The sequence below is a fragment of the Schistocerca gregaria genome, chromosome 2, assembly GCF_023897955.1.
Source record: "Schistocerca gregaria isolate iqSchGreg1 chromosome 2, iqSchGreg1.2, whole genome shotgun sequence".
Lineage (NCBI taxonomy): Eukaryota > Metazoa > Arthropoda > Insecta > Orthoptera > Acrididae > Schistocerca > Schistocerca gregaria.
Window position 1 is genome coordinate 770,639,159 of NC_064921.1, and position 15,654 is coordinate 770,654,812.

Sequence of the window (15,654 nt, forward strand, 5' to 3'; positions counted from 1 at the left end):
TTCCCAACCAAGCAGCTCAGCAGTTGGCCACACGAGAGCCGCGGGCATCCTACTTTTCAATACAACTCAGCAGACACGGACAGTGAGCCATCCAAACGCTGACCAAGCCCAACAGCATTTATCTTCGGTGATCTGACACAAACCAGTGTTACCACTGCAGCAGGGCCGTTGCCCATTAAAGTTAATAGATCAGCCATAAGTGATAGGAGAGTCTTTCTGCTAGGAACAGCATATCAGTAGTTGTTAGCATCTCACATAGAGAGAATTGATATTAGTCACTTACAGTAAAATGGACGTAGAGGAATTAAGCCCAAAGTTTAAAAAGTCCGTAAATCCTGGTCTGGAGGACTCTGCGCTGTAGTGTCAGTATCATTAAGGGATTGCCAACAAAAAAAAAAGTCATCCCGGTAACAATTTTAACATGTAGAGCCTGGAAACCTACGTGGAGACGTACAGTGCTTGACGCTTTCGCCAAACCAATATGAGGTTGCGATCATTAAGAAACGGCTGCTTTCAAGCTGAACTGCCCCTACACAGCACAAAGATGATGATGATGATAATGATTGGTTTGTGGGACACTCAACTGCGCGGTTATCAGCGCCTGTATAAATTCCCAATTTTCACTCAGTCCAGTCTCGCCATTTCCACGAATAATGATGAAATGATGAGGACAACAGAGAACAAAGAGGCCACCAGTTGACGAGCAGGGTAGAGTTCAACAGGTCGAGACTTCCAGCTATCAGACGTGCCTCTGGTGCCCGTCAGCCGACAGCAGAAAATTATGCGAGCGAAAGAATCTACCGATTTAAGCTTGTATTCTTGACTGTACATACCTCTGGACTGTCGGTAGTTCGTCTATCATCGCTTGTATGTACCTACGGCTGATTGTCACTTATGGTATGACGCGTTTGTACACTATGACGAACAATAAGAAACTGTCTCCTTTTGGAATTCGAGTCAAAGTGATAGGCCAGGCGCGCTACATTTTCCACTAATTTGAGTTCCTAATCTAGCAAGCCTCATCTATGTTTTACGCTTAGTGAAATTAAGACTCAGTGTCTGTGCTCTTTCACAGGGTCCTGTAAACTCGAGAAGAAGCAATAAAATTAGACCAAGATACCGACCCTGAATATTGTTTCTTCATTTCTACCTCCCTAGCGTAATACCCGAGTCTTTCTGTACTGTCTCCAACTATAGAGCCCCTGTCGCCGACGTATTCCATTGCGCGAAGCCGGTCATGTGCCAAAGACTCGTCAGACCTGAAAACCCCAAAAATGCTTCCTATTCGACTGAGAGATTCACTTAAGTATGTTGTGACCACCTGGTGCTGCGAAAGTGCCTAGTAAATGGATTAAGGACTTACAAGACCCACCGTGGATTATCAATGAAATTCAAAAATGCTGAGGAAGCAAAGGCAGTTGTACTTTAGGTTCAAAAGAGAAATAGCAAATGGTGACCATCAAACATTAGTAGGGATTCGTGCGTCTGTGAAAAGATCTGTGTGCGGAGCAGCGAACAACTACCACCGCCACACTTTAGCAAAAGATCTGACCAAGAACCTGACAAAATTCTGGTTCTATGTAAAATTGCTAAGTGATTCTAAGCCTTCCACACAGTTTCTCGTTGGTATGTTATGGCGAATCAAAGGCTGTATCATTGTGAGAGGTACAGAGATGAACGAGCATGCTGCGCTTACACCAGTTCACTACTACCAGCGCCTATTCATCAGAACGCTCCTGTGCGTGAGTGAAACTAAAAATTAAAATAACTTTTTCAAACTTTGCCAGTGTATACTTCATTATCTCAACGTTAATTCTGTGAAGCCTCACAATGGTCAAATGAACATGTTTCGCCAAATAAACGGAAAAAGCGCATGGAACGTGACGCGACTATTTCTCACTTTTAATGCGAGCAGTTAACTTTGGTGATCACAAGTCAGTGCGACAGACTATTTTACATAGAACTTTCCACATAGGTTACTGCTGTTAGTACTGCTGCGTCCGCCTCCATAACTAAGTGGTCAGCGTGACGGATTGCTGTCCTACGCGCCCGGGTTCGATTCCCTGCTGGATCTGGGATTTTCTCCGCCCAGTGTGGCGTCGAATGCAATAAGATCTGCACCAAGGCGGCCGGATCTGCCCCGTAAGGGGCCTCCCGGCCAATGACGCCAAACGCTCATTTCCATTTACTACTACTGTCTCCGATGCGGATATTATTTGTATCATTGCAGATTTTATTATACAGGGTGAAGCACAATTCGCGCTCTAGGATTTCGCAACACGACTTCTCATATACCAGTAATAAAAAAAAGTACCACAAAATTTCATATGGCGAGTACATCCAGCATAAACAGGACGTTAAAGAGTGGCAATCTGGCAACATTGTAACCACATGTATCGTAAGTACACCTGTCAGCACATGTAAATCGCGCTGTGTAGTTGGTGCAGGAGCTAGAGCTTTGGGTTAGCATTCAGGACGTCAATGGCGTCTGTCCTGTGGTGGTGGTGGAAGAAGAGTACCTGACTCCCAAAAGTGCAGCTCCGGATAACGGAACACATTTTGAGCTGGATGGCGTAGACGAGAATATCTAGGAGCATATTCATGAGCGTCAACACCAGCCCGGTTATCAGATGCACCAAGGGCCGGAATCATATCCACATATTCATGGAATGTGTATGCCATGGTTTGCCACAATGGTTTACAGGTTTACAACGAGAAAATTCGATATGTGTACACTTGTACATTGGAGCCTGTCATGTGCATGTTACACCGCTCGCAACTAGTCCCTGTCTGGTGGACAGCGCATACAGTATAACCACGCTGCAAGTCCTGTGCGCTGTTCCACCTAACGCCCGTTACCCCTCTCACCGATATTGTTCTGCATATTGTGAAATTTTCGAATTACACTGTTTCCCTAAGGTAATGAACGTGATATTTCCACAATGCCATCGATAGAACAATAATACTAAGAATAATAATGATAATATTAATGCATTGAGATACATACTAAACAGCGTTTGGTTACCAGACTCAATGCTGAAAGACATATAATTAGTGGGACCATGGTGATAAAACATACAAATAGTAACCGAGTTTGGACACTATTCACGAAGCACGTTGCTAGCCCTGCTGGTAACGTAACGGCCTAACGAAATGTGATGGACCTGAACGAGGCAAGAATAATAGTTGGTACGAATCTATGGGACCACTGGAGGAGGCTACAAACAAAGCAGGTTTCGTATCTAGTAGACGAAGTGGTGCGAATTAATTACGCCCACGACTTGGAAAGTGCTTCTTTCAAAAATGACTAATCTTCCGTTACTACCAATGTAATATGCAGATGCAAATATTTTCTAGAGGACCCGTTGCAATCGCTGTTGACGATTAAGATGCCAGATACTGTACCAACTGAACTACATTTACCAAATAAAAAAACGCGGCCCAACCCAGATCGAACCATGAACCTCCTGTATGCTAACCCAAAACTCTGTCCACTCCACCAACCGCACAGCACGATTGATATGAGCTGAAAGAGGTAGTTACTATACGTGTGGTTACAGCGTTGCCAGATTGCCACTCTTAAATGTCCTTTTTCTACCGGATGTACTCGCCGGACGAAATTTCGTGACAGACCTTTTTTTTTATAACTGGCATGTGAGGAGTCGCGCTGCGAAGCCTGAGTGTGCGAATTTAGCTTCACCCTGTATATTGTGCATGTTAACACGTATTGAATACATCAATCAGTTAAAACTCTAATCTTTTATTCATAGTGATAGTTCCCTAATCCTGCTGACTAGATAACAAGTAGGAGCATTCTCTTTCAGAGAGCACAATGAGTAATGCGGTCTTCCAGATTGGAAATCAGTATGTTATCCATCGCTTCCTGGCTGACCACAAAAGTAGATTCCAGGCTTTTGTAAACAGCGAAGATTACATTTATTTATCCGTTCCCACAAACAGTGTGGTACGTCAGATGAAGAGATCAAAACCAAAGCCGAAGTTTTAAATTTCGCGTTTGGTTCGCTGAGGAGAATCATAGAGGCATACCTTCATTGGACCATCGAACAGCCTCCCCTATGGACGACGTAGTAATAAGCCTACCTGGTGTAGAAAAACAACGGAAAAAGCTGAAAACAATAAGTCACCAGGTCCGAATGGAATCTCACTTCGATTTTACAAACAGTACTCTGGTGCATTGCTCCCTTAATTAGCTTGCATTTATCGCAATTCTCTCGCCTAATGCGAAGTCCGAAGCAACAGGAAAAACACCCATGTTACTCCCGTACATAATAAGGTTAACAAAATGAGCCTGTAAAATTACAAACCAATATCCGGAGCATCGGTTTGTTGCACCATCCTTGAGAACATATTCTTTGTTCGAATATAATAATTTTCATTTAGGCCGATAAGCTAATATCCACCAATTAGCAGAGTTGTAAAAAGTGTCGCTCATGCGAAAGTCAGCTTGCCCTTTTCTCACATGATATATTGCGAACTACGGATGAATGACAAGAGGCAGTTTCCATATTTTTAAGTTTCGGGAAAGTACTTGACACGGTGCCCCACTGCAGGCTGTTAACGAAGGTACGAGCGAACTGTGAGCTTGCCCCAGAGCGGCAATAGCACGCTTTAGGGAGGACATGGAACGGGAATATCGCGTAGACAACCTGTGCGCCACAGACGGCGCACATGTTTAAGGTGAACTTTTATCATCCCTTCCTCCCTTTTTTTGCGAAAATCACGATTTCTCCAGCTCTGTCCCTAATTGTCTCAAAAGTATTTCGGGACACCTGTTTATCCCGGATTTAAAAATTAAGAAACGATTTTTCTCGAACTATATGTTCACTACATCTATATCAGTATGCTCTTATTGAAAGGATATTTTCCCCAAGTGAGTATTATTTCGGACAGTGGCAAAACACAGTTTGTTGTAGAAACTACTAAGGCAATGTAAGTGACTGTAGTGAATTATTATGAACTTGAGTTGAATGTTTTCAAAAGACTGTTTAAGAATACAGACAGGCTTAAGCGAATTTGCAGTACTGATAAATACTGCATGTCCACTCACATACTTCATCTTAGAAAGTGCTAATAAAATATAAATCAATGTACCTAATTGAACTGAGAATTTATATTTATTACATTCACTTCAGACTTATCTTGTGATATCACAATATTATAATGTGTCCCGAATTCGGATCTAAAAATTATGGCCACCTTGACACACTGAACTCTAACAAGTTTGTTTGCTTGTACAACCTTCGCAGCAAGCACAGAAATACTTCTTTTGTGAACAAAAAAAAGCCTTTATTTATTGCACTGTATTTGTATTTCTCCCAGACGCTTTTCGACATTTTTTGCTCTAAGGCATCTTCGGTGGGATCTAGAACAATACAGTCTTGGGTTATTTTTAGATTATAAAACGGTTCACGTCGAGCTTCTTATTTAAATAAATAATTACTTACAGTCCACATTTTTCGTTAGCACCTGCGTTTCCTCTCATCTGATATGGAGCTCACACTATCAATCAGTTTATGAAACATAAGCATATTTTTATATTTCGAACATTTTCCTTCACATTGCGCTTCTTGTTTACCCTTGTTTTTGAGGTGCACTATTACTCTTCTGAAACTAGTTGTAGACAGTTGTTCAAAAACTACTTATAAAGATATAATTACTGTTAGTTCACTGTCTTTCCCTGTTTGGTCTGCTTACCCATATGTTGCGAAGCTAACGAAATATATACTGAAAAACGTGTGTGTGTGAAAGAGAGAGAGAGAGAGAGAGAGAGAGAGAGAGAGAGAGAGAGAGAGAGAGGGCTAAAAAGTGTATAGATATTATGTTGGGGGGAGGGGAAATGTGGGGGCGGCGGTATTGGTCGTTAGTCATCATCAGTTGCAGACTGTTGAATATGAATGTAATAGATGTCAGAGAGTGGTTAAAAAGCATTGGTAATGAGCTGGTTTTGGTTTAAAAGTTAATGGATGGGTTTATGGACAAGTGAGTGTAAAGGTGTTGGGTGATATTGCTATTATTATTGTTAGGATAATAATCCTATTTAGGAGGGTAACTCTATTTTTTTTCCTGTTGGTATAGACAGTGAATTATTTCGTATATGTACTTGATGATTCAACAGTGTTTCCATTTGTGCTTTGGTTTTCTGTACATTGTACTTTTATTGCAGGATTTGGAGGTGTTTTTAATTGTAGATTCTAATTACTCTCATGTCGTCTTCAATAGTAGTTCATTTGTGATTATGTTCTCTGAGGTGTTCTGAAAATGTGGAGTGGTTAAACCCATACTTACAGACTCCCATGTGTTCTTTATATTTGATATCAAATGTTCTGTCTGTTCGTCCTTTTTACCTGCCATCAAGTGTTACAGTTATACCTGCTTTCTGGTATATACGTCTACTTTTGTCAGTTTCGGGATGTATTTTTGAACAGTATTTTCTGTTATGCGTGCTAGACTTATTCCCTGTCTTTTGAAATGTAGGTGATTTTATGTGTGGGTTTGTGTTTGTCTATCATTGTGTACCATCTTGTATCTTATATTTTTCTGGTTATTCTGTGTACTTGTTACGCTACTGAGTGTTTGCGCTTTGTTCTGTTGTGTTGTTACCTGTGGTTTGGGGCTTCCTACTTTTATTTTACTTTTGATTTCATTGTTAAGCTTTGTGGCTATGTTACTATTGTAAGCATTGTTTCGTGCTATTTGGATTATAATGTCAAGCACTTTTTGGCAGTTTTCTTCGGTGAGTGGCACTGTGATTATTCTATGGAGCATGTGTCGAAGTGCTGCTTGCTTTTGTGAGTGTGGACAGTTCAAGGATTGGGGAATGATAAGGACTGTTGCTGCAGATCTACATTAAATTTCAAACACATGCTTATGTTTTAGTTTTTGATTGTTACATCCAGAAAGCTAATTTGGTTATTTTGCTCTCTTTCAGTTGTGGTTTTTATATTTTTATGTAACTTGCTGATATTAGTGTGTAGTTTTTCAATTTTTGCCCTATGGACTCAACACAGTTCCATTCACCGAAGAAAATCACAAAAAAGAACTTGACATAATAATCCAAACAGCAGAAAACAATGCTTAAAGTTGCAACGCAGCCACAAAGCTTAACAATAAAATAAAACTTAAAATAATAGCAGAAAGCACCAAACCATAGGTAACAACACAACAGAAAAAACGCAAACACTCAGTATCATACCAACTACACAGAATAACCAGAAAAATATAAGACACTAGATGATACACAATTACATACAAACACGAACTCACACATGAAATCACCAACATTTCGAAAGACAGAGAATAAACCTAGCATACATAACAGACAATCCTGTGCAAAAATACATCCCAAAACTGACAAAAAACAGAGACTTATGCCAGAAAGCAGGTATACATCAACTACACTTGTGACGGCAGATCCAAAGAATAAACAGACAGAACATTTGATGTCTGTTACAAAGAACAAACTACACTTCTAATGACAGATTAAAAAAATAAACAGACAGAAATTTGATATCAGATACAAAGAACACAGTACAGGACAAACGACTCCACATTTACAGAGTACTTAAGAGAACATAATCACAAACCAACCACTGTCGAAGATGATACGAAAATAATTAGAATCTATCATAAAATTCACCTCCCAATCCTGCAAGAAAATTACCACATACAGAAAACCCAAGCAGAAAATAAAACACTGTTGAATTGTCATTTACACATGCCAAATGAATCATTGTTTACACTAGTAAGTAAAGTAAAGGTATCATACGTCAAAAGAAGATTATTATCATAATAATAATAATAATAATACTAACCAGCACCTTTCCACTCATTTGTCCATGTACCCATCCACAGAACATTTAAATCAAAACTTAGATGAGATGATCACCAAGGCTCTCAGCCACTCTCTAGCAGTTATTACATTCATATTTAACATTCTGCAACTTACACTGAATGACCACCAACAGCCCCCGCCCTCAACACACACACAAACACACAAAATGCATATACACATGTACACACTCTTTGGCTCTCTCTGGTCCGACGTTAGTTTTCAGTGTACACTTCTTTAGCTTGGCAACATGTGGGTAAGAAAAACAAACAGGACAAGAGTAATAGTGAACTCACAATATTTGCTTATTTATAAGTACTGTTTTCGGACAAATGTCTACAACACACACATGTTGATCACAAAATTTAAAATGCAAGCTATGTGACAAATGTGGGTGTAAGAGCTCCAACAATTGCCCAGTACTGAATACATCTCCAGGATCACACACATAGGATAACAGCGCTGGAAATCATAACACCAAACGATAATTTCACATATGAAATTTGTTTCACGAAAGTTGGTTCTAACCTAAAATACAAGATCAAAATGCGAGAAAAATGTAACACTGGAGTATATTGTATCTATCACATAATACATTTACTGCATGTATGAAAAAACACGTATTATAGGCCACCGAAGATGCTTCCCAAATAAAAGAAGCGAAACGCTTAAGGAAATAAATAAACCGCCGTCAATTAGTTGCATAGACCAAATGTACCTCCACTGATTGTCGTCAGTTGAAAGGAAAGAAATAATATTTCAGTCAATACGCAAAGCTACAATGGCGTCGAATCTTTTCATACGATTGCTCCTACTGACTGTTTAGGCTCGAAAAAAAAAAGAACGAATAATAACCGAACCGATAGGTAAAATTACAACTGACTGACACGATTGTTTTCATTTGGTTGTTCAAACAGATTAGTTCCAGTCAAAAGGATTGTTGAATAATTCAACCTATACGTATAACAACAATCGAATGATTCGACTGTTTCCAACAACACAATGACCCGATTGTTTCACAAGCTGCGACATGGTCGCGAATAAAACAGGACCCGAATATGGAATAAGTTTTTTTTTTTTGTTTAATTTGGCATCAGACTACTGGTTTCGGTCTGTACTGACCATCTTCAGATTATGTTTTATAAAACCCTGTCCTAATATACTGGCTCCAATATATTAGGACATGGTTTTATAAAAGAGATCTGAAGGTGGTCATTGTAGAGCGAAATCGGTAGTCTGATGTAAAAATAGAAAAAAAGTGTGACCATAGACGTAAAAGAAACTGACTCGATTGTTTTCACTCGGTTGTCGCCGGCTCTTGCAGCGCTGCTCGCGGGCGGCCGTCGCCCTTGCCTTCACTGCTGACCGCTGCCAACTGCTGCACTCGGCGCCACCGCAGCAGCGCACCGTGTACGTCATCACCCCCACGTACCGCCGGCCCGAGCAGCTGGCCGAGCTGACGCGCCTGGCGCAGACGCTGATGCACGTGCCCGCGCTGCACTGGCTCGTCGTAGAAGACGCGGCCCGCACCACGCCCGCCGTCGCCGAACTCCTCGCCAGGACCGGCGTCCGCTACGACCACCTCGTCGGTGAGTAGCGAGCGCTGTGCACTGTGCCGAAGCTTCTGACAAGGGAACCTCCCCATCGCACCCCCCCCCCCCCCCACCCTTGAAAAACTTAACACAGATCAATCGAGAAAACAGGAAGAAGTTGTGTGGAACTATGGGAAAAATAAGCAAAATATACAAACTGAGTGGTCCATACTCAAGATAGGCAACATCAAGGACAATACGAGCTCAGGAGCGCCGTAGTCCCGTGGTTGGCGTGAGCAGCTGCGGAACGACAGGCCCTTGGTTCAAGTCTTCCCTCGAGTGAAAAGTTTACTTTCTTTATTTGCGCAAAGTTACGATCTGTCCGTTCGTTCATTGACGTTTCTGTTCACTGTAATAAGTTTAGTGTCTGTGTTTTGCGACCGCACCGCAAAACCGTGCGATTAGTAGACGAAAGGACGTGCCTCTCCAATGGGAACCGAAAACATTTGATTGCAAGGTCATAGGTCAACCGATTCCTCCACAGGAAAACACGTCTGATATAATCTATACGACACTGTCATGTGCGTCACATGACAGGAATATGTTGTCAAACCACCTAACTTGTACACTTCGCGAATGGGTAAAAAGATTCTTCTACCTTGCCGGATTTAGGTTTTCTTGTGGCTGTAGTAGTCACTCCCAAAAAAGTGATGAAAACATAAGAGTTTGTCACATAAACTGCAACAAATCAAGGCAACAGTTTCACAGTCGCAAAATTTTCCCTATGCTCTGTCAAAACATAACGTTTTAACGTTTTCAAACTTTTCCGTGTGTTGACCGTCAAATCCTGCGTATGTCCAGGCAAATCGGAACATGTTCTGGAATTTAGGAGAGCGAAGTTGATTATGTGTGAGTGCCTGAACTTTCAAAATTGTCAGAAAATAAAAAAATTAAACTTTTCACTCAAGGGAAAACTTAAACCAAGAACCTCTCGTTCCGCAGCTGCTGACGCTAACCACGTAACCACGGCGCTCCTGAGCTTACGTTGTCCTTGATGTTGACTATCTTGCGCATGGACTACTCAGTTTGTATATTTTGCTTATTTTTTTCCATAGTTCCACACAACCTCTTCCTGTTTTCTCGATTGATCTGTGTTCAGTTTTTCAAGGCCTATCCACTGTGCCAACGTATAACTAAATCTGATGGGGGTGCGATGGGGAGGTTCCCTTGTAAGAATCACTAGCTGTTGCCTAATCCTACGTACGAGGGTTGTTCAATAACATGTTCCACATTTTTCTTCTCAGAACATATTTATTCTTAAGAGTCAGAATTTGGTGACGACACACATGAACATGTCTGTGTGCTAATTTCCTAACTAGTCTCCATCAATTTCTACGGCCGTATGTCAACGTTGTCGAAGGGCTCTTGTCCTGTATGCGTAGCCATGTAAACACTGCACGACTGGCACTCTTTGTCATCTTCAAACTGTGTTCCCCGCAGAGAATATTTAAGCGAACCAAATAGATGGAAGTCTCAGAATCCCAGGTCTGGAATGTAGAGTGGATGAGGCAGTGACGTCCAACCCAATTTCACAATGTGTGCCGGGGTTCTCAGGCTTTTGTGTGGCCCTGCATTATCGTGTTGGAGCAAGGTTTCTGCTGGATTCTTGTCCGATCGAACACGTTGGAAACGGTTCTTGCGTTTATTCAGGGTCTTAACGTATGCTTCTGAATTGATTGTTGACCCTTTTGGCATCACATCAGTGGTTCAAATGTCTCTGATCACTAAGGGACTTAACTGCTGAGGAGGTCAACAGTCCCCTATAACTTAGAATTAATTAAACCTAACTAACCTAAGGACATCACACACACTCAAGCCCTAGGCAGGAATCGAACCTGCGACCGTAACGGTCGCGCGGTTCCAGACTGTAGCGCCTAGAACCGCTCGGTCACCTCGGCCGGTTTTCCCGCAAAGGGGGTTGTTTTGAGTTACTTATTTTGTGGTGAATGAGTATCATGTCACCCTGTGGACTGCCTTTTTGTTTCCGGCGCAAAGTGCTTCACCCAGCTTTCGTATCTCGTAATGATCCGTGACGGAAAGGACTCTAATCGCTCTCAAAACGCTACAACAATTCAGATGAAATGACCTATGTTTAAATCTTGTGGTCGGCTGTGAGCATTCGTGGAATCCATCGTGAACACCTCTTTGAATATCCGAGAGTCTTGATCATTGCAGTCGCACTTCCTATGCTCACCGACAACTGTAGGGCCAATTGCCGAGTTGTGACGCACCGGTCGGCACGAATAATGGCATCCGCACGATTCAGCATGTCTGCAGGAGTGGCTGCAACAGGAAGTACGACCCGAGCGTGGCTGATCATGGAGCACTGTTTCTGCACTTTCTGAGGCTGTAACTTTGTTTACCCATCGCCCAACTGCACTCCTATCAGCTGCAGCACCACCATATACTGCACACAAACGTTTATCGATGTTCACCTAGATGTTTATACTGCACACAAGAATTCAATAGCAGCATGCTGCTTGTACCGTGAGCCGTGTGTAGACGAAATTGTGACACGGTACTACGACTCTGCGATCTGCCTAACGGTTCAAAACTTCGACGGCGCACAGAACAAACATCAAATGTGAAGCACCAACGGGGAAGTTTGACCGTCTATATTAACGGCTTTTTGAAGGAATGTGGGGCATTACTTACTGGACGACCGTCCTACGAGAGTGAGCTAACTCTTGAAAAAACGTAGTCTCACTCCCTGAACGACGTCGTCAGATGTACTTGGACCACCTGATGGTTTCCCATGTCTTACCGAGCACTCTGTTCTACAAAACATTTATGCCACTCATAAATTTAGGCCTACTAGGCGGATCTTCAGTGTACGTGGTACGGAAGTTACACTTAACTGTTGTCACCGACGTCGATTCTTCAAACCAGAACTCACAGCTAGCACGATGGGGCCCAATGAAGGCAGCCACCTTTAACGCAACTGCCGCTAGCGCTCCTTGCGCTTCTGTTTCGCTCTAGTGAGCTAAGTGAGACAAACTTGACGTATTTCCCTCCACATTGACACTACAGTCATCTCTGTAGGTACTATAAATAAATTCATACGAATTTTCAGAATTGTAAGGTTCTTTTAGAAACACCCTGTATCTGTGTCCAAAAGAGTCATATCGTGATTGAAAACAGGCCGCTGAAGGTGGAAATTCCGGTGATGGTAGACGGACCTCCAGACTCCAAGAGGATCGATACGTTACCCTGTCTGCGAAAAAGAGCAGACCACTGCAGCTCTTGCAACGTGTTTATATGAGAAGCACTTCGCGGCATGTAAATCGGGTTGCTTTTTGTGGACGAAAGCCTGTGCAGCTGATCCCACTTGTATCATGCAGTGGTCGAGAATGCGTTCGTTGGCGTGCAGAGGATGTTAATTGGGGTCAATAACAGTGGTACATGCTGATGTTCTCCGACAAATCGCACTGCATTGTGACAGACGACTCTCTTTACAATTTTGTAACACATTACACGCCGCAGAATGTTCGTGAACGTCACCGGTGAGGCCTAGACCTTAAGGTGTGGGCAGATATTATGCAAGACGGTCGAAGAGTGCTGGATATCTTTGCGTGCTGTACCGTTATAGCACAGCGGTATTGCAGAGAGGATATTCTGGATAACATTATTCTGGTTTGGAGTGCGGTAGGTTCTTACTTTCAGTTCATGGACGACAATCCCAGTCCTCACCGGATTTCTAAGGTCTTACAAACACTGGAAAGTGAAGATATTTAACATATGGAATTTCGTAGATACTCCTCGAACCTAAAACCTGTAGGATGTGCCTTGGATGCTTTTGGTAGAAATGTTTCTAGACGGAAATCAGCTCTCAGAACCGTTGTCGAGTTTCATGTTTGTAATCTGACCTGCGTTAAATATGAACCATGTTTGTGTCTGTCATCCTGCTTTCCCATGAGGTGAAACACGTACCATTTTTCGTTGCAGATTTGTTCCATGACGTCCATTATTGCCACTGATTATTGATGTCCAACAGTGTCTCTGTTCCTTAGCAATTGTCAGTGTACGTATCACTGTCTCGTAATGAACAAAACAAGAAATCAAGGAACAAGGGTGCAAGTTTGTCATTGGATTGGAGACTTCCTAGTTCACGGAACTCGGTAACTTTACAATAAAGAGAAATGGTCACCGTAAATCACATCTCCCAGGGAGTATTATTCGCTGTAAGCTTACAAGTTGGTTCACATACTGGCACCGCACCAAGTTCCGTCGCCCGCTGGACGGCCTCAATATGTAGGGACATCACTGCGTTTTCGCTTAGTATTCCGGTGCTCTCCTCCTTCTAGCGTTCCCTGAACATTATCTGCGCCGGCCAGTCAGTGGTCTAGTCGGCGTCTGACGTCACAGTCTGGAAGATGGGGCCAACATAAGGAGCAGAACCTCAAAGTGCAGTTCAGTGGCTACAAGTGTCTCCACAGTGGAACAAAGAATGTCTTATTGCTTTGGTTGATGAATATATGGAAGATCGATTCTTATATTCTCAGACAAGTATCAGTTATTATAATGGAGTTCTGCACCCGTGTTCCCACTTGCGGCAGACCTTACACCGTGTGATTACTTTGGCATGCAGCCGAGGCATCTCCACTGCCTGCAAGCCTACAGTCAACCTCTACAAAACGTACATCGAATCTTACTCTGATTTTTAACAAAGTTTGATAGGGTTACTCTTGGCGAGAAGTATATCATCGATGTAGTGGATACTGTCAAGAGCTCTACGCAGCTGATCAGTATAAATGCTTTTGGACGTACAAACGTTCCGACACTGTATGCTTGTATTGAAATACGAGAACACTTGCAGACAATTGACACTTGATTGGGTGACAGGAGTCTATTAACTGGCTGCAGATTATCGAAATATGTAGAAGCAATTTCAAGCGTGCCACAGCAAAGTATGTTCTGATTCCTGTTGTTTGACTAGCATATCAAAGACCCTTGCAAACAATATCAATAGCAACCTTACAGTTATCCGTAATTAGTTTCCCCTCAAAAGTATCCAAGAGGATTGTCTAACTTGATAAGATTTCAATGTCATCTAGAATATGGTAATTCATGTTATGCAGATCCTGCAAAAAGATATTTAACATATGGAATTTCGTAGATACTCCTCGAACCTAAAACCTGTAGGATGTGCCTTGGATGCTTTTGGTAGAAATGTTTCTAGACGGAAATCTGCTCTCAGAACCGTTGTCGAGTTTCATGTTTGTAGTCTGACCTGCGTTAAATATGAACCATGTTTGTGTCTGTCATCCTGCTTTCAGATGACAGACTGACAGATACAAACTGTCCCCTGAAAGCCTATTTACAATGTTTCAAGAGGTAGGATTCGTTTAGAAAGCTCGGAAACACCACGTATCGCTCCCCTATAGATTTCAAGCGCTCACAATTTGCAGATGCATTTAAGCTATCGTTCTTCCTGTGCTCCATACATATACTCAATGTGAAGGAGCAGCAATAGCTCGCACAATGGGAAATATCCCATGCCATGAACTTCTTAGTTGTTTGCATAGTATAGAGTTAGATGTGGATGTAAAATGCAGATTTATCTTTACTCACTACCATATACAATTTACAATGTAACGTAATTTATTTCAACTTTAAGAATTTCCTAATAAACTCATAAAGCCACTACTTTTTCTTGAAATAGTGCGAATAAATCCTCGAAAACGATTGAATTGTTACAAAGAAAACATCCTGTGTAAACATTTCAACCCGTCAGTGAAATTACGTCTGGTGATAATAGGTAACACTGAAAAGATATTACTTCATAAAATAAGATTTCTCATTTAAACACCATAAAATTGGTATACATTGTTAACAACAGGAAGATGTTTCAATTCATCCCTACTAAATTTGGATACGTTTCATTTACCAAATGCACTTAGCCTCAAACGTATAAATGTATTGCGTAAATGTGCCATATAAACGTTGCACGCATCCGCTGTACTTGTACAGCTTTGTAGCAGTACCAGTTAGCAACAGCTAAGGAAAAATACTTCGCAAAACAGATTAGCAACATTTTACAATTATTTATTAATGGAAGTTTTATAATACTTAACTTGAGTACATGTGTGGATAGCGACATACATCAATACTAAGGTACCTTTAAATGCTGCATAGAATGAAGGGTCACTGGCACAAATTGTGTAATGTCCAGTTGGCTCTCTTTGGCGGGCACAGTAGAAAAGTCCTGAGATA

The 15,654-nt window shown here is 41.8% G+C and overlaps 1 protein-coding gene across 1 annotated transcript in view; it reads left to right on the forward strand.

Moving 5' to 3' along the window:
- LOC126335966 (galactosylgalactosylxylosylprotein 3-beta-glucuronosyltransferase P-like) overlaps nucleotides 1-15,654 on the forward strand; it is a 170,456-nt gene that overhangs the window by 94,828 nt on the left and 59,974 nt on the right. The window contains exon 3 of the mRNA XM_049999442.1: nucleotides 9,174-9,438. Within this exon, the coding sequence (XP_049855399.1) occupies nucleotides 9,174-9,438 (265 nt within the window). The remainder of the gene's footprint in view (nucleotides 1-9,173; nucleotides 9,439-15,654) is intronic.